The 20079-nt window shown below is 48.1% G+C and overlaps 1 protein-coding gene across 2 annotated transcripts in view; it reads left to right on the top strand.

Annotated features, from left to right (window-relative positions):
- The first annotated feature begins 2545 nt into the window (after positions 1-2545).
- NTF3 (neurotrophin 3) overlaps positions 2546-20079 on the top strand; it is a 92540-nt gene continuing 75006 nt past the window's right edge. The window contains exon 1 of one of the 2 annotated variants that reach the window (XM_032221600.1): positions 2546-2642. Coding sequence is in view for 1 of the 2 variants with exons in the window: in XM_032221599.1 (XP_032077490.1) it covers positions 3850-3874 (25 nt within the window). In the remaining variant the exon portion in view is untranslated. Of the gene's footprint in view, positions 2643-3683; positions 3875-20079 lie in introns of those variants that run through there. The other variant, XM_032221599.1, reaches the window with a different exon arrangement.

Raw genomic sequence — 20079 nt, 5'->3', positions numbered from 1 at the left:
TCGGAAGGGACCTTGGAGGTCCTCTAGTCCAACCCCCTCCTCAGGCAGGAAACTCTACACCACTTCAGACAAATGGTTATCTTCTTAAAAACTCCCAATGGTGGAGCATTTTCAACCTCTGGAGGCAAGTTGTTCCACTGACTCTCAACTGTCAGGAAATTTCTCCTTAGTTCTAAGTTGCTTCTCTCCTTGATTAGTTTCCACCCATTGCTTCTTGTTCTACCCTCAGGTGCTTTGGAGAATAGGTTGACTCCCTCTTCTTTGTGGCAGCCCCTGAGATATTGGAAGACTGCTATCATGTCTCCCCTAGTCCTTCTTTTCATTAAACTAGACCTACCCAGTTCCTGCAACCGAGGACTATTCCTAATTCTCAGCTAACATTCTAGTAGGTTGGCAGAATTCTATTTTTTTTTTTGACCCAGTAAACCTAGGAAGTGTATTTTGGTCGGAAGATGGCATAGACCTTGGAGAAGAAATAAAATAAAGAATATCCCTGAAAGAAGATTTCTTGCTCACTTGAAAAGCACGAATCTGCTCTGAGAAATGACTTTAAGGGACCTATTAAATGTATCTCCCTTGAATGAAGCATCAGAAACGTGACAAACGACAAAGGATCATCTTCATTTTTCAGAGTTTAATGGCGAAGTAATTGTAAAAAAAAAAACCTTGCTTACATTAATGGCCATTGTCTACACGTGTCAGCAGTGAAGCCATTTAATATTCGCGGTGGCCCTTAGCGGATAAGGGAGCCGGAGTTGGGAGGTGAAACGGAAGGTGCTGGATTAAGAGAGGGGGGAGATCTGGGTTCGAATCCCCCACAGCCTGGGGAAGGATTCGCCCGGCGTTTGTCCCCAATCAATAATAGACCGACGCCTTGAAAAGCTCCCACGCGGGTTGATTTGGGTTGGCCGTCCTCATAATCTGTTTAAGAAACGGGTGGCTACTCGTAAAACAGGATAAATTCAAAATTTGCAAGTCAAGTTTAGTTACATCCTTTTTGAAAAAAATTCTCCAGGAAAAGGCGTTTGTGTGTCCGCAGGAGGTGAGTACGCCGCAGCGTGGGGGGTTCAACCATCTCAAGTGGTTTCAGGTTTTACCCCCACGAGGTTCGGACAAAGTATCTAATTCTCCCTTCTCTACGTTCCCCCCCCTCCCTCGCAACAACAACCCTGTGAGGTGGCTCGGCCTGAGAGAAATTCCAAAGCCCTTCCTTGAGCTTGTGTGGCTGGCTGCGGGTGGACTTAGCCCTAGCTCTAACCACTAGGCGCCGCCACCTGTCTCTGGCTCAGGGGTTCACCCCCCCCCCTCTGTGGGGAAAGCGTTGCCTACCCCCCACGCTTTCTGCGAGATGTCAGCCTGGTTGGCAAAGCTAATAATGGCTAAGAAGGGAAATCAGACCCTGGATTATTCGGTCCGCGCTTCTGCACGTCTGAATGAAGCGGAACACCCAGGATGGTTCTTAAGAAGATGCAGCATGGCTCTATTCGACTCCCACCCCAGGACGCCCCGGACCTGAAGCCTCTTCCCTGCAAGGCGATGCCCGGGGCCGTTGATCTCACCCGAAGGGGCAGAGAGACCAGCCTCCGGCAGAAAAAGACGCGGAGATTTCTGGGGGGAAAGGAGACCCCGAGGTGAGCCCGGGGAGTGTAGCTGGTCCTGGAGCCGACAGCGAGAGAATCAGAGGGGCGGGAAAACCCTCGACACTTCTGGGTGAGCGAACAGGGGTTGGGAGCGGGCTGCTCAGTCGGGCAGGATCACCCCCAGAGGGCGAATGCCAGATGTGTCCGATCCTCGATGCCCATGTTGCCCGGTTTTCCACGCGTGTCCGAGAAGGCAGCTCCTTTCCTCGGGCTGGCAGCAAAGGCGCAGTGGCTCCGAGCGAGGCTGGCTTCTTAGGAGCCGGGCGATCCTCCTGCCCCGGAGGGGAAGCAGCCTTTGCTCGGCCTCCGTCCCACGGCTACCCATGCCACGAGTCTCTCGCTCCCCCCTCAACCCCACCCATGGCCACCCGGCATGGTCGGCAAGGGGTTAACGCTGCGCGCTTTCGCCCGCGCGGGTTCCTTATAGTTATAGCCGCGCAGCTCCTGCCCGAGGCGCAGAGGCTCCTCTCTTTCGCCGGGCGCGGGGCTTCCCTCCGCCCCTTCCTCCTTTTTCATGCCGCCCCCAACCCCGGCCAGGCTCCCCACCGCGGATGCCAGGCTCGCTTCTCCCGCGGTAAGCCCCCTCCCCAAAAAGCCGGTCGGTTGGGGAAGGGATTCCAAGCGCTGGGCCACGAGGAGGGGGAGAAGAGGGTCTGTGGGGAAGGGAGGTGATCGGGGGTCTATGGGGGAGGGAGAGGGAGGAAGGGAAGGGTAGGGAGGGGGTCTGTGGGCGAAGGGAGGGGGCATGGGGGAAGGGAGGGGTCTCGCGGGGGATGGGAGGCGCCTATCCCCCCGCCCCTCCTTCAACCTGGCGCCGGAGGGCGGGGGGCGCGCTCGTCCCTCTCGGCTCCTACGCTCGGCTTCCAGGGAGCGCGGCTGGCAGGCGTGAGTCGGTGAGCGGCGGGTCCCGGGCAGCGAAGGGGGCCTCGCCCGGCCCGCCAGCCCCCGGTTGAGTCTCAGGCGGGGCGCGCGGGGGGCGCTCCAGGCTTCGCGGGACTCCAGGTAACTCAGTTTCAAGCTCTCCCGCCTACTCCTCCCTCCGTCCCCTGCCCCAGCAGGGGTCTCCCCCTCCGAGAGGCGGGAAGGCGACCTCCGCTTGGATTGCTCCCTCTTCCCCCCCCCCCCCAGTCCCGGCGCGGGCGAAGAAAGTCGGGCCAAGTTTTCCAACTGGGGGGGGGGAGAAAGAGGAGGACCGTGGAGGGCTTTATCCAAGCCAGGAGGGCTTTATCCAAGCCGGGAGGGGTTGGAAAACCCCTCTCGGGAAGGGAAGGACAGAGAGCCCACCGCGCTGTTCTCTCTACAGGACCATTAGGGGTAGGGGGGGAGGTGGGAGGCAGAATGCAGCGCCTCTTTGGTGCTGCAGACTCGGATCCCGCGGTAGAAACAGGTGCGGCGTGGAACAAGGACCGGCGCTTGGGTTGGGGCTTTGGAGGGGGGTGGTCGTCCTTCGTGGTGGTGGCGCGTGGAAATGAGGGCGGGGAGGGGACCAAGGCAGGTCCAGGGAAATGAGTTCAAAGGGATGGGGGGGGGGAGACCCCACTCTAAGGCTTTCCCTCCGGGAGCTGTAAGGGTTTAGGATGGGGTCGCTTGCGCGAATTGGGGTGGGGTGGGGGGTCGTGCGAAGGCAAAAAAATGGAGGAGATTCTACAGTAAAAAAAACACTCATCCCCACCGCCATCCCTGCTTGAAGAGTCAAGACGATCCTTGAAGCCGCCGGGGGAGGGGGCGGGGGGAAACGTCCAGCTTTGGATAGCTGGAAGTGAGTTTTCTTAGGATCCCGCAGGCTGCCGCGAAGTTGCACCTCCTGGAAGAGCCAAAGGAGCGCGCAAAGAACCAAACCCACTTTGCGCGCGGGAGTTTAAGCGGCGCCGCCCTCCTCCTCCTCCTCCTCCTCCTCTCCTCCTCCTTCCCCTTCCATCTTCACTTTCTAGGTGGAGCTTTGGGGCGGGGGGGGGAAAGGGGTAGGCGAGGGGAGGGCACTTTCACCTCCTCCAATCCCTTCCTCCTCCTCTCCACCTGGAAAACCGCAGTCGCCAACGCGAAACCGTTCCGAGAAGTTGCCCGTCCTGCGTTCTGCAGCCCCCCCCCCTTAAGGGCGCAAGCTGGAGCCGACAGGGACTTTGCATGGGAAAACGGTCCCCCGAAGGCTGTTTGGGGAGGGGGGACCGCCGCCCTGCTGGAAGGTTATGGCTGAGAGTCGGAGGTGGAGATGAGAAAGGCAGCGGAGGCTCCGGGTAAGCTTTTCCGCCTTTTGCGCTGAATCCTTCAAACAAAGCGCTCCGGGTTGAGCTCGCCGCGCGAGGAAGGGGGAGTGGGGCAGGGCCGTCTTAACAGCATTGTGGGCCCTGGGCAAAGCAGTCCCCTCGGGCCCTTTAAGATTAGGAATAAAAGTGTAAATGGCAGATAAAATTAAACATCTGTCTGTCTGTCTATCTATCTATCTTATCTTATCTTATCTTATCATATATGTGTGTGTATATATATATATATTTCTATTTTTCTATATTTCTATTTTTCTATCTCTTTCTGATCCCTTCTTTCTTTTCTTTCTTTTTCTTTCTTTCCTTTCTTTCTCTCTTTTTATCTATCTATCTATCTATCTATCTATCTATCTATCTATCTATCTTATCTTATCTTATCATATATGTGTGTGTATATATATATATATTTCTATTTTTCTATATTTCTATTTTTCTATCTCTTTCTGATCCCTTCTTTCTTTTCTTTCTTTTTCTTTCTTTCCTTTCTTTCTCTCTTTTTATCTATCTATCTATCTATCTATCTATCTATCTATCTATCTATCTATCTATCTATCTATCTATCTTATCTTATATATATATATATATTTCTATCTTTCTATCTCTTTCTGATCCCTTCTTCCTTTCTTTTCTTCCTTTCTTTTCCTTCCTATCTATCTATCTATCTATCTATCTATCTATCTATCTATCTATCTATCTATCTATCTATCTATCTATCTATCTCAATTACTCTGTGTTAATTTCTATTAATGCATGTTAGTATTAATTTAAAAGAATACAGCAAAGTGTAATAATAACGTTGCTGTATTTATATAAGGGGCATTGAAGGGTTAACATATACAGATTAGTAGGGAGCCCCTATACTAGTGGGGTCAAGTGCCCAGCAGGCCCATGCGTTAAGACAACCCTGGGGAGGGGGCAGGTACCTGCGGAATCCTTGCTGCCGGTGAGAGTAGTGGGAGGGGGAGGGAGGAAGACATTTATCCCACCCCACCCCGCGGGCCTTTTCTCTGTCTCCGGCCAGTCTCTCTCTCTCTCTCTCTCTCTCTCTCTCTCTCCCTCCCTCCCTCCCTCCCTTCCTCTCCCTCTCCCCCTCTCTCCCTCTCCCTCTCTCTCTCTTTGCGTCTCAATCCCGTGCAAAACAGAGAAAGTGTGTGCGCGTGTCTGTATGTGTGTGTGAGAGAGTGAGTGACATTGCTGCAAGCGATTTTTGCGGATATTTTTTCTTCTTCTAAACGTGCCTTCCAGGCCGTGAGTGCCGGTGTGGGGTGGGGAGCAGGGAGGCTTGATTTATTTTCCCCGGAGAGCTCCAAAAAAAAAAAAAAAAAATGCTGCAGAATTCCCCTCGGGATTCGAACCCGCGTGGCTCCAAATCTTAGAAGGCGCCGGGGAGAGGGGGGGAGTTGAAGGTGAGCCGAATTGAGATGGGCGCTCCGCATGGAAAACAGGTGGCTCCTACTCTTCTTCCTCCGCGAGTCACGGGGAGTCTCTTTTGTTCCTATGCGGTGGAAATGCTTTAGATTTTTTTTAAAAAAAAATTGAACGAGGTGAGCTCGCGTTTCGAGAGAGGAATCCTCTGGGCAGACTAGAGTGCCAGTTCCTGGTAGCTATTTTCGTAGAAACGCCCCGTGTGGAAAGAGATTGTCTGGCCTCTCAGCTTGACTTTAAGGATTAAGACAAACTTCATGTTTAATGAAGGGCTTGGGGGGGTAGATTCTCTCTCAACTTGGAGCTCTGGTGGGACAGACAGAAGTGAGGGAGACGCAAAAGGTTTTGGGTGCGAATCTTCCAGACAGGAAACGGTGGGTCTGCTTGGAGCCGAAGAGTGTCAGATGGCATCATTTTGAGCCTCCGCTCTTGTGGCTACCTTGGTTTTAATTCTTAACCATAGCCAAGAAAGTAAAAGGGATCAGCTGTCAAGCGCAGGAAATCCAGGCAGTTCAGATGAACTTATTGTAGGCTAATGCTCTCTACAAGAATCTGAGCTACTAAAGGTCAAAGCAAATTGGAAGTGGGTAAGAGAATGGGATTCAAGGTGGGTTTATTGTAGGCTAATGCTCTCTGCAAGAATCTGAGCTACTAAAGGTCAAAGCAAATTGGAAGTGGGTAAGAGAATGGGATTCAAGGTGGGTTTATTGTAGGCTAATGCTCTCTACAAGAATCTGAGCTACTAAAGGTCAAAGCAAATTGGAAGTGGGTAAGAGAATGGGATTCAAGGTGGGTTTATTGTAGGCTAATGCTCTCTGCAAGAATCTGAGCTACTAAAGGTCAAAGCAAATTGGAAGTTGGTAAGAGAATGGGATTCAAGGTGGGTTTATTGTAGGCTAATGCTCTCTACAAGAATCTGAGCTACTAAAGGTCAAAGCAAATTGGAAGTGGGTAAGAGAATGGAATTCAAGGTGGGTTGGACTTAGATCTCTAGTGGGCAGATGGAGGACACACTTGATCCCTCCCTCTGGTTCAGCCTGGTCATTTCTTACATTGGTTCCATTTCAGTTGCTGTTGGCCAAGTTTGGTAGGGAGAAGGGAGAGCCATCCCTGGACATCCCAGCATATGAGTTGATGAAGGCCATTCTCAGATGCCTCCTGTAGACAAACTGACTGCTTTTCTTTAGACCAGGGGTCGGCAACGTTAAACACTCAAAGGGCCACAAAGGTCCTAACCAAAACCTTATCAACTGTGGAACCGACTGATGACAGGGAGCTGCAGCAGAGGGATGAAAGAGCCACATGCGGCTCCAGAGCCGTGGGTTGCTGACTCCTGCTTTAGACAAATATTTGGGGGAAATTATACTCTTGTGTCCATTTTGGGCAGGTTGCTCTGTTGTGTTTTGAGGTGTGTGACGTAAATCTGAGCCCTGACAATATTACAGGGGTGTTGCTCATAACGTTGATGAAAGTCTTCCGATTGGAAAATGAAAGCCCATGTTGCGTGGTTATTGTTGTTGTTGAGGTTCAGAACATTGTTGTTGTTGCTGAGGATTGGTGTGCGACACTGAGCTTCTTGGCTGTATGTTAAGAGCGTAAGGGCCTTCCTGCTCTTTTCGGCTTTTTGACCATTGCTTCATTTTAAGGACAGTCCATGCTTTGGAAATCTTGTGCAAATAACCGGAAACGGGAGTAGAGTTTAAAGCACTAAAAGTTTATTGCATGTTGCCTATGCAACAAGAATCTGATCTGTTAACGGTCAGCGCTAAATTGGAGCCAGATAAGAGCCAATGGACTTTAAGGATGGAGGAGTTGCTGGATTTGGGGTTCTTGTGGGAACGCAATGATCCCAAACTGATGATGCATTTAACCCCACTCCAAATCTCAGCCTGCTTGATTCCTACATCTCTGTCTCTCTCGGTCAGCTAAGTTCGATTGTATCCCTCTTTAGAATGAGGGTCAGGCAATTGGGGGGGGGGGAAGGTTCTTTATCCCATCAATTTTATTTTTGAATACTACTGGAGAGTTTTGCTTTCTTTCTGCCAAAATAAATGCTTTTTTGGGGGGTGGAGAAACGGGTTAGAATGATCTAATAGGAGGCTGTACATTCTACAAAGTTGATTATTCTGTCCATTTGGCTGAAAGGTTTTCTTTTTTCTTCAAATGGTGCCAGTTGCGATTTTCAGCCTTCTAGAACATGGATCAGCAACCCGTGGCTCTGGAGCTGCATGTGGCTCTTTCCTCCCTATGCTGCGGCTCCCTGTCGCCGGTCAGCTCCACTATTGATAGGGCTTTTGGTTAGGACAGGTAGAGGAAAACGGATGCCGTGCTAGGAGGAGACTCTAAGGTTGGGGGAATCGGATGTCTGGTCGATAGAGGAAAAAGGACGCTGAACTAGGAGGAGACTCTATGGTTGGGGGGGACCGGACGTCTGGTCAGCTCCAGAATTAAAGGGGGAGGCTTCTGGTTAGGACCTTTGTGGCTCTTTGAGTGTTTAAGGTTGCTGACCCCTGTTATCGAATGAAATTGACTAGAAAACAAAGAGTGTAGAAAGCAGGTCAGAGTAATTGACTTCATCCAGTACCTATTCCCTTCCCTGCAAAGAAGGAAATATTTTTTTATTCAGGGTCTCTCCACAGTTGAGTTTGGGCAGGACCCAAATCATAGGGGCACACCAGATGCTTCCGTTAGCATGTAGTAACTCAGTAGCCCACAACCTTTGGGGCATCATGGACTGGTTCCGTGGAGAGAGGGTTTTTTTCATGGATCAGAGTCGGTGTGCTTTTGCGTGCTGTTGGCATCCAACGGTTGGGGCTTCGCTTGTTGGCGCAGTCCAGTTTCTGGCATGGTGCTGTCCGGTGCCGATCCATAGACTGGATCGGTTGGGAACCACTTCTGTAAATCATCCTGCCCTGTGGTGAAAGTCATTTTTTAAACTACCATTTCTGTGGCGTGGCTTGGTGGGCATGGCAGGGGAAGGATACTGCAAAATCCCCATTCCCTCCCCACTTCAGGGGAAGGATACTGCAAAATCCCCATTCCCTCCCCACTCTTGGGAGAAGAATACTGCAAAATTCCCATTCCCTTACCATTCCTGGGGGAAGGATACTGCAAAATCCCCATTTCCTCCCCACTCCTGGGGTAAGGATACTGCAAAATCCCCATTTCCTCCCCACTCCTGGGGGAAGGATACTGCAAAATCCCCATTCCCTTACCATTCCTGGGGGAAGGATACTGCAAAATCCCCATTCCCTCCCCACTCCTGGGGGAAAGGATACTGCAAAATCCCCATTCCCTCCCCACTCCTGGGGGAAAGGATACTGCAAAATCCCCATTCCCTCCCCACTCTTGGGGGAAAGGATACTGCAAAATCCCCATTCCCTCCCCACTCCGGGGGGAAGGATACTGCAAAATCCCCATTCCCTTACTATTCCTGGGGGAAGGATACTGCAAAATCCCCATTCCCTTACCATTCCTGGGGGAAAGGATACTGCAAAATCCACATTTCCTCCCCACTCCTGGGGGAAGGATACTGCAAAATCCCCATTCCCTTACCATTCCTGGGGGAAGGATACTGCAAAATCCCCATTCCCTCCCCACTCCTGGGGGAAAGGATACTGCAAAATTCCCATTCCCTTACCATTCCTGGGGGAAGGATACTGCAAAATCCCCATTTCCTCCCCACTCCTGGGGTAAGGATACTGCAAAATCCCCATTTCCTCCCCACTCCTGGGGGAAGGATACTGCAAAATCCCCATTCCCTTACTATTCCTGGGGGAAGGATACTGCAAAATCCCCATTCCCTTACCATTCCTGGGGGAAGGATACTGCAAAATCCCCATTCCCTTACTATTCCTGGGGGAAGGATACTGCAAAATCCCCATTCCCTTACCATTCCTGGGGGAAGGATACTGCAAAATCTCCATTCCCTCCCCACTCCTGGGGGAAGGATACTGCAAAATCCCCATTCCCTCCCCACTCCAGGGAAAGGATACTGCAAAATCCCCATTTCCTCCCCACTCCTGGGGGAAGGATACTGCAAAATCCCCATTCCCTTACCATTCCTGGGGGAAGGATACTGCAAAATCCCCATTCCCTTACCATTCCTGGGGGAAAGGATACTGCAAAATCCCCATTTCCTCCCCACTCCTGGGGGAAGGATACTGCAAAATCCCCATTCCCTTACCATTCCTGGGGGAAGGATACTGCAAAATCCCCATTCCCTCCCCACTCCTGGGGAAAGGATACTGCAAAATTCCCATTCCCTTACCATTCCTGGGGGAAAGGATACTGCAAAATCCCCATTTCCTCCCCACTCCTGGGGGAAGGATACTGCAAAATCCCCATTCCCTCCCCACTCCTGGGGGAAAGGATACTGCAAAATTCCCATTCCCTTACCATTCCTGGGGGAAAGGATACTGCAAAATCCCCATTTCCTCCCCACTCCTGGGGGAAGGATACTGCAAAATCCCCATTCCCTCCCCACTCCTGGGGGAAGGATACTGCAAAATCCCCATTTCCTCCCCACTCCTGGGGGAAGGATACTGCAAAATCCCCATTCCCTTACCATTCCTGGGGGAAGGATACTGCAAAATCTCCATTCCCTCCCCACTCCTGGGGGAAAGGATACTGCAAAATCCCCATTCCCTCCTTACTCCTGGGGAAAGGATATTGCAAAAGTTTGATACCCCTAATTTAAAGAAATCTGAATGATGGGGTCCAGGAGGAAAGTCTTCTCTGCCTTTACTCCCACCGTCTGGGTTTTTGTCCCTTCAGAGGTGAAGTGGAGCCCCACTCTTGACCTTTGCAAAGGAATTTGAAGATCTGGTCAACTCATATGGGGCTCACTGATCCAGCATACAATCCTTGGGATGTTTGGTACCCTAACAGCCTTCCTCCCCGCCTTTTATTTTCTAACCAATTCTATTCTTATTTTGATCTGGCTTTCTTTTTAGTTCATTACATTTTTAGGTGGGTTTTAAGCTGTTTTTAACGGTACATCACCCAGAGTCATTCTGGGAGCGAGATGGGTGGTATTTAAATGTCCTAGATCTGGGAGGAAATGCAGAAAAACAGTGGACCTAAAGCTTTTAGTTGTTGATGATATCAGAAGCCAAAGGGAGCTCCAGTAGAATTAGCATGGTATCACAGAAGACACACACCAGGGCTGCCACAATAATATCATCTTCCTCTTTTAACAACCCTATAATCCCTTGCGAGATGGAGCCTGGGCAACTGAATGGAACTAGCAGAGTTTTTACTGGCCGGATGCCCTTCCTGTCGCCAATGCAGAGCTTTGTTCAGCAGATATATATTCCCGTTGTGGCCAGAGAGAGAGAGAAATATTTGCCTCTACCTAGGATCGAACTCACAGCCTCCTGATTGTGAGGCGAGAGCTCCCCCTCTAGGCCACCACACCACTCAGCTGCCTCAATGCCATATTCCAGGTATAATGGCAAATGAACAGGACTAGTCCTCCTTTGCATTTCCTGTGTTCAGGAGAGGACAGCATATCTTTCTCCTTCTGTCCTGTCCACTTTTCACAGAGGATTGATTGAGAGACTTTTAACTGTATCAACCAGCCCAAAAGAAAAGAAAAACGAACACCTCAGTATCTCTCCACCAGTATCAGCAACCGAGTCCGCATAGAATACATGAACTCCAAGGTTAACTTCAGGCCAACAATTAAGTAAGCAATACCCCAATCAAGAAACTGCCAAAGGGCCAACAGTAAACAGCCAAGCCAAAGAATCTCTAAGATTATCCCCCTCCACACACACACACACACACAGACAGAGCAAGGGACCAGAATATAAACTGACAGCAAACAGCACTCCTTGCCAGCACTGATGGTGTTGTCTAGTTGGGTAATGTAACGTCTGCAAGAAAACAAGAAAGTTTAGAGAGCATCACGGACCCCACAGTCCTCCTCCTCTTCCTCCTCCTCCTCCTCCATTCCATAAATCCTACTCCCTCCTAGCACTGATGATGCTACCTAGTTTTGCATAATGAAACATCTGCATGAAAACAAGCAAGCTTAGAGAGCACCAAGGACTCCACAGCCCTCCCTCCCTCCCTCCCTCCCTCCTCCTCCTCCTCCTCCTCCTCAAACCCTCCTCCCTTCTAGCACTGAGGATGTTACCTAGTTATGGTAATGAAACATCTGCAAGAAAACAGAGGGCACCAAGGAGCCTTCAAATTGCAATCCTATTTGGCTTGGTGGTAGCAGTGCCTCAGATAGAAAGCCCATCTAGAGAGTGGTGAGGCTTTCAGAGGGCTCCTGGGGGCTTGGGAGCACAGAAATGAGTGAGAAAAGGTCATCTTTTGCTCATTTGTGCCCCCCCAACTCCCAGGAGCACTCTACAAGCCTCCTAAAGGCTATGCATGCCCCCTTTTTTTGACAAAAAATGGGCCTTTTTTCGTGAAAAATGGGCCGTTTTTGGGAGGTCTGCAGAGTGCAAAACCTTTTTTAAAAAATTTGCTTCTTCAAAATCTTGGTGTATCTTATACTCCAAAAAATACGGTACTTGTGTTATGCTCTTGTACAATGCCCAGTTCTTAATTCCTACCTGTAAATTACTTGCATCAAAGGCATCTGGCGGTATGACATCAATATATGAAATTTCTCAATCGCCTTATCCGAGAATGGAATATAGATTATAATTATAGGGAACTTCTGAGCCAAGGAAAAACTTTTTCAATCGGAGCTTTAGCAAGAAGGGACTCACATATTATCTTTAACACAAGCACAACTCTGTCTTAAGAGTGGATGTCTGCAGCAAAGGCTTATTGCTTGTAGCGTCAGAGGTATCTGCATTGATTGGCAGGTGAATATTACTAATTATTTTCTTGTACTCTCACCATGGAATGTTTTCCCTTCCTAGATGTGCTGGAGGAATATGGCTGAAAACTGGTAACCAGAAAGTGTGGGTAGATCTTAGTGTGTCAGATAGGATGCACATAGTGTGATTCAGCCATATGTCAGGGTTCCAAATAGCATACAAAATTAAATCAGAGTCCGAGGCAAAGGATTCCTCAAAGTTCCATTCATTGGGGCAGTGATTGGGCAAGAGGAGAGAGCTGGCTGTTAGGTTCTCAGAAACAAGAATAATAGGACATTGTACGGATGGATAGGGACTAGGTGGCGCAGTAGCTCAGTGACTAAGACGCTGAGCTTGTTGATCAGAAAAGTCGGCAGTTCGGCGGTTCGAATCCCTAGTGCCACATAACGGAGTGAGCTCCTATTGCTTGTCCCAGCTTCTGCCAACCGAGCAGTTCAAAAGCACGTATAAAATGCAAGTAGAAAAATAGGAACCACCATTGGTGGGAAGGTAACAGCATTCCGTGCTCCTTTGGCGTTGAATCCTGCTGGCCACATTACTACGGAGACGTCTTTGGACAGCGCTGGCTCTTTGGCTTTCAAACGGAGATGTGCATCGCTCCCTAGAGTCGGGAACGACTAGCACATATGTACGAGGGGAACCTTTACCTGTATGGATGGGCAGTTGGTGGCTACAGGCCACAACGTTGATTTGAGCGCTGATCGGGAAAGTCACTCACTGAAACGAGAGTTGAGTTTTCTCCTCTGGCTTTCAACTGGCAGGTGTCTGGTTTGAGAATCAAACTGTCACATACTTTAACAAGGTCAGAGCCCTCTTCCAATCCACAAATGTTTTATAATCCTGTTCAGCCTGTTCTGATTGTTCTTTCGGGACTTTGAGAAGTGCTTCCAATTCCTGAAGAACCTGATTGACTGCAAGGTGCTAAAGTCGGGGTGATTATGCCGAAGGAGAAAGTGTGTGAGCTTGCAATGAGTGTGCATCGAACGGTGTGTGTGTGTGTGTGTATGTGTGTCATTGGTTGCGTTGCCCAGCTGGGAGCAAGAGGGTGACCCAATTATCCTGAGATAATTAGCCTGGCAGCAGGGGTATATTGTTCTGGCAAAGCGTGAACACGCTCTGTTTGTGTATCTGATTGGGAAAGTGGAGACATGTTCCCAAGATGGTATCTTAGATAGGCTGTACCAGAACTCTGCGCTGAATGCAAACATTTTCCGCCAGGGATTAATGCCTTCTCACAGTCTGTCATGCAATTGGAAACTGTGCTTCAGGAAAAAAAAAGGGGGGGCATGTTGCAAACTGAGGCCAAAGAGAGAAGTGTGACCCAATTGGATCCATAAGGAGGCTTTAAGAGAGCCCTTCTCAGGGTAAATGGGACAATTCTTATAGATGTAAGCCAATAGAGAGAGGAAATGTTTTTTCGGTTCCACCACAAAACCGCGGACGACAAAATCGCGGTCGACAAAAGCGCATATGTGATGTCATCACAGCGCGACGAAAAAGATCGAAAAATGTAAAAATAAAGCGAAAACCTTACCATAACCCCCCCAAACCTAACCCTAAACCTAACCCTAAACCTAACCCTTAACCTAACGAAAAACCTAACGCTAACCCTTAACCTAACGCTAAACGTAACGCTAACGCTCTAAACCTAACCCTAACCCTTAACCTAACCCTTAACCTAACCCTTACCTTTATGTGAATCGGCTTGCTGTAATTTAATTTTTATTTCAATTTTTCGATCTTTTTCGTCGCGTTGTGATGACATCACATACGCGATTTCGTCGACCGCGCTTTTGTGGAACGCGGTTTTGACGGGTCACGTTTTTTTCGGGGGAAAGGGAAGCGGGCGACCTGCCGCTTGAGAGATTGCAATGGGAAGCAGGCGATCTGCCGCTTGAGAGATTGCAATGGAGGATTTAAAGAGATCCCGAAGCTCCTGTAGCAGGTATGCAGTCTGAGCCTTCGAGAAGCCCGAGCCCATACTCACGATTTGGGAGGGTGCTCCGTTCGCTGACGGCCGGCCCTGGTTGCGAGACTTTGCCCAGTCGGGGATGAGTGAAAGGCTGGTGACACAGGAAATCACATCACGTCGATCACATCGGGGTCACCAAATTTAACGTTCCCGTGGGTCGCCCATGAGGCCAATGTTGAGAAAAGACAGGAGACAACCTTTCTCGGGATGGAGCGACCCAGATTGGGGTCTGAGAGCCCCTTTTATTGAGATAGGACAAAGGCAGGAGGAGCAATAGCATGTGATTAAAAACAGCCTGTAAAAGTACAATTTCTAATCTACTGCTCATTCTATATAAGCGGTATATAAGTCTACTGCTATTGCTAAGTCTACTGCTATATATGGTTAAATCCTGGACGTCAATGGTAGGGCACATATCAGAATGTTATGTTATGCACTATCAGGATGTTATGGCGTTCTAGGAGTTTGTTTTCTCCTGTGTGATTCAGCGTGGCTCTGCAAGCCCTAGTATGAACTGGGCCATGGAGGACACACAACTACACAAGGAACGATATTACAACAGAGAAGATATTGTATATATTGGGTATATGCATAATAGTTACCCTTTGACAGCTGAATGCAACAAAATGTCATTTTAATGCATGCTGATTAGTGACAATAAAGTTTTATTCTATTTTTTATTCTATTCCTCGACTTACAACAGTTCATTCAATAACTGTTCCAAGTTACAACGGCACTGAATAAAACAATGGCACTTATGACCATTGTTCACAGTTACCGCCGTTGCGGCAACCCCCAAGATCACGTGATCAAAATTCAGACGCTCGGCAACTGGTTCATATTTATGATGGTCGTCATGCCCCGGGGTCACGCGATCCCCTTTTGCAACCTTCTGGCAAGCAAAATCAACGGGGAAGCCAGATTTCCCTTTGCAACCATGTTACTAACTTAACAACTCCAGTGATTCACTTAACAACTGCAGCAAGAAAGGTCGTAAGATGGGGCAAAGCTCACTTAACAAATGTCTGACTTGAGAACATAAATTTGGGGCTCAATTGTGGTCTTAAGTTGACGAACTGCTGTATTTTTCAGAGTATAAGACTCACCTTTTTCCCTCAAAAAAGAGGCTGAAAATCTGGGTGCATCTTATACACTGAATACAGTGTTTTGCCTCCTGAAACCACGCCCCCTTTGCAAAATGGCCATGCAGTGCCTTTAGGAGGAGTCTGTCATGCAATTGGAAACTGTGCTTCAGATAAAAAAGGGGGGCCATGTTGCAAACTGAGGCCAAAGAGAGAAGAAAAGGAGCTTTGAACATAGAACTTAGAATAATGGAAGGGACCTTGGAGGTCTTCTAGTCCAGGGGTCACCAACCTTTCAGATCTCAGGGACCATTAAATCCATAATTTTAAATCCCACGGACCACTAATAGGAACTGCTAGGTGGGTGTGGCTAGATGGTCATGTGACTGGGTGGGCATCGCCAACTTGATGTCACTCGCACCAAGGGGTACGTTGCCGGTCTCTACTCGCCCCTCCCCTCCCAGCCACCCCTCATTCACATCCAGCAAAATCTTTCAAGGGAGGATTTACAGTCACAGACCTTATCTGGCTTGGAGAGCTGCCAGGGCAATATCTGCAACACTTGGCAAGGAGTCTCGGAGAGTCACGAACCAATGAAGCGAACTAATTGTCACCTGCAAGCTCCACTCCCCTTTCGCTCCTCTTTTATTCCCTCTGGGAGGGGCCATTCGTCGACCACCTGTGGCCTTACTCCCAAGTCAACCCCTGTTCTTTAGCTGTTCCCTTCGTCCGGCAACTCTGCGCATGCGCACACTGGGAACAGGATCCCACTGTTCGTCTGCCCCACTGATGTCTGACTCTGAAGGCAGCTGATAACTGGCATGCGGCTCTGGCCCCCTCTCTGCCTCCGACGCAAAGTCCTCATCAGAGCCTTTCCCAGACTCCAGGACTGGGCCATGTACCTCCCCAACCTCCTCCCTGTCCGAATCTGTTGCCAGCTTTGCTGGCTGCTGACGGGCCACAACAACCACATAGAGCAGACTCAAGGCCCACAGGCATCAGATCTGGCCCATGGGGCCATCCTGGTCTACCAGTGCGAAGAGGAAAGATCAGGTCAATGTAGCTTCCGCCCGGTCTACTTAATGAGAAGAGGAAACATGCCAGCCATTTGGGGAGTGGCATCAAGCTGGCCACGTCTGCTCACTCGGCCATCCCCACCCATCCCTACCCCAAGGTCAACCACAGCCCTGATGTGTCTCTCAATGAAATTTGAATTTGCCTAGCACTTAGGGTATTGGCCAAGAATTTTGCCTATTTGTCGCTCCATCTGGCTTCCTTGATGGGGTAATGAGAGCATTAGCATCTACGTAGCCGAGATGTTGATTAGTTTTAGTCTGGATCTATGCCGGTTTGGCCTCTGCATTCTGACTCTTGGCTGCTCACTTACCTGTCCCTCCCGGGCTCAGTTTTCATGTATCAGCATCTCCATCTATGCTAATGTGCCAAGGTTCAAACCAAGGGGCAAGGAAGCCAATCAGTTAGTCAAAAGCTAGTGCAGAGTACTTAAAACAGACATCCTTGACCTCAAACTCCAGAGTAAACTCAAGTGAAAAGGGTCAGGAGCAGTGGTGGCTTTCAAAAATTTTTTGAACCTACTCTGTGGTTGTGGCCTCCTTTGTGGGAGTGGCTTGCCGGCCATGTGACCTGGTGGGAGTGGCTTGCCGGCCATGTGTTTTCTTTCTTTCTTTCTTTCTTTCTTTCTTTCTTTCTTTCTCTCTCTCTCTCTCTCTCTCTCTCTCTTTCTTTCTTTCTTTCTTTCACTCACACACTCTCCCTCTTTCCTTCCTTTTGTCTCTCTGTCCCTTTTTCCTTTTTTTCTTTCATCTCTCTCACTTTTTCTTTCTTTTTTCTTTTTTCTTTATTTCTTTCTTCCTTTCTTTCTCTTTCTCTCTCTGTGTGAGTCTGTCTGTCTATCTGTCTCTCTCTCTGTGTGTGTTTGTGTCAGTGGTGGGTTTCAAAACATTTTGGAACCTCTTCTGTAGGTGTAGCCTGCTTTCCGGGTCCACTGGTGGAACCTCTTCTAACCGGTTCGGTAGATTTGATGAACCGGTTCTACCGAACTGGTGCGAACTGGTAGGAACCCACCTCTGGTCAGCAGGCCAAGTTGTCTACCTAAAAGTTGATTTTCCAGAAATATACGTATGAGTCCTTGCCTAGAGAACTTGCTTGCATCGATGGCTTCTCTCCCATCCCTTCCTACATCCCGGCTCAGAACGTTGAGAATATTTGAGGGCTGTCGCAGAGAAGAGGAGGGTCAACCTATTTTTCCAAAGCACCAGAAGGCAAAACAAAGAAGCCATGGATGGAAATTAATCAAGGAGAGAAGCAACCTAGGAGTAAGGAGAAACTTCCTAACAGTGAGAACCATCAGCCAGTGGAATGGCTTGCTTTCAGAGGTTGTGGGTGCTCCATCACTGGAGGCTTTCAAGAAGAGACTGGACAGTCATTTGTCTGGAATGACATAGGGTCTCCTGCTCAAGCTGGACTAGAAGACCTCCAAGGTCCCTTCCATCTCTGTTATTCTATGTTCTTACATTTAGATGCTACTCTCATGGTGGGGTTTTCCATGGCTTGTTCCTTCATCTCTTGATCCTTTATCTTCCAAAGCAGAAGCAGCATCAATATCTATGAATTTGGGCCTTTGCTTCAGTTTCAGGGCCATAATTGCCCAAATCTGAGAACCAAGAATTTTGTGTGTGTGTGTGTGTGTGTGTGTGTGTGTGTGTGTGTGTGTCTAACTACTAGATTCAAATACTGTTCGATCAAACTCACCAATTGCTTTAATTCATCTATCTAGGCTGCAAAAAATCTGAAAGGGAGAGATAGAATTTCCTATCTTTGTTGCTATTTAGTGGGCACTTGGATTAATGCGACTCAGATCTGTTATCCTTACTTCCTTCAGTTCCAGATTTCCCCCTATTTCTTCTTCTTAAGGAAGATTTGGCTAAAGGCAGGTTGTAGAGTAGGACTGGAGTTGGCAGAGTTCAAGAATATCTGCATGAGTATTGAGAGTAGAGGGGGACTAGATGATCACCTGGAGACCTAGGTTATATGAAAGAAAGAAAGGGAAAGAAAGAAAGGGAAAGAAAGAAAGAAAGAAAGAGAGAGAGAGAAAGAGTAAGAGAAGAAAGGAAAAAGAAAGAAGAGAAACAAAAAAGGAAGGAAAGAAGGAAGGAAAGAAGGAAGGAAGGAAGGAAGGAAGGAAGGAAGGAAGATAAACTAAGATAAATTTCTGTGAGTTACCTAAAAGTGCCAGAAATCTTCAAACAGGGAAAACCATGTTGTCAGAGTTTTGGCAGTGTGACTCGCTTTATGTGATACACCCACGAGCAATAACGCAGCACACAGAGCCTTAAGACAATTAACAGTGGTTTACTTACAACTATATACAGGCAAACACATGCAGAAGAGAAAATCCCTTACCATTCACTACGGACACAAGGAGAGCACTGAATACACACTGAGAAGAAGAAAGAACACCATCTTATAGCGACTTATATGTAGACTAGTGTGGCCCTCCCATCAGCGTCTTAAAAGGGTTATGCCATAGCTGCAATGAATCAACCTTCATTTCATCAGCAAAACCTTCAGCTTACCAATTACATCTTACAGTCTTACATTAGTTGGCAGCTATTAAATCCTCAGGACCTTGACACAGGTCATGTGAAGTATGTACTTAGTGGAACATAGCAACCTCCTTGTAATCCAGCATTTGGTTTCTGAAGGTCACCAGTGAGTCATTTCTGAGTATTCACAAGTACATTCAGAGCCTGACAACAGACTTATCTTCTTCTCCAAAGTCAGGAAGCGAACTGTCCTATTTTGAAGATAAATGGTTAGGTGGAAGTAATACATTTCTCTGGAGCAAAAACTGTGTGTCCCCATCAGGTAAACCGAGCAATGTCAACTTTGGATATTGTACTCTACCCTTGTTGGGGGCTATTGCTCAAGCCTAGGAAAACTCTTGCTGGTGGCAGAACATTTTCCTTTCCCCTTTCCCCATTCTCCTTTTCCCTTTCTCCCTTTTCTTTCCTTTTCTTTTCTTTTCCTTCTTTCCCTTCCCTTCCTTCCCTTCTTTTCCTTCATTTCCTTCCTATTTTCTTCCTTTCCTTCCCTTCCTATTTTTCTTTCTCTTCCCTTCTTCTTCCCTTCCTCTTTTCTTCCTTTCCTTTCCTTCCCTTCCTTTCCTTTCCCTTCCCTTCCTTTCTTTCCCTTCCCTTCCTTTCCCTCTTTCTCTTCCTTTCCTTCTTTACCTTCCTTCCCTTCCTCTTTTCTTCCTTTCCTTCTTTACCTTCATTCCCTTCCTCTTTTCTTCCCTTCCTTTCCCTTCTTTTCCTTTCTTTCCCTTCTTTCCTTTCCCTTCCCTTCCCTTCCTTTCCTTATTTCTCTTCCTTCTTTCCCTTCCTTTATCTTCCTTTTCTCCTTCCCCTCCCTTTCCTTCTCCTCCCCTCCTCATTTCTTTCTTTTCCTTTCCTTTCCCTTCCTTTCCTTCCTTTTCCTTCTTTCCTTTCCCTTCCCTTCCTTTCCTTCTTTCTCTTCCTTTCCTTCTTTCCCTTCCCCCTTTCCTTTCCTTTCCTTTTCTTTCTTTTTCTTTCCTTTCCTTTCCTTAAGATACCTTATTAAATATACCTTATTGAAATCTGTGCAACTTCCTGGAACTTCGCAGCTACGTGAGACTTGACATCATCAAAATTAACAATTCAATATCATGTTAAGTCACTAATAAGCCAACTACACTACAGTATAGCTTAGTTTCTCATGAAACTTTCTCTCCTCTTGTCACATAGTCCCATCCGCAAGTTAATTTGCAAACGATTAAAATACTCTCAGATCATCACTATATATGCATGCTCTCTT

Source organism: Thamnophis elegans, chromosome 7, assembly GCF_009769535.1.
Source record: "Thamnophis elegans isolate rThaEle1 chromosome 7, rThaEle1.pri, whole genome shotgun sequence".
Classification (NCBI taxonomy): Eukaryota; Metazoa; Chordata; class Lepidosauria; order Squamata; family Colubridae; genus Thamnophis; species Thamnophis elegans.
Note: the sequence above shows the minus strand (reverse complement) of the source record. Positions and strands in the feature narration are given on the sequence as shown.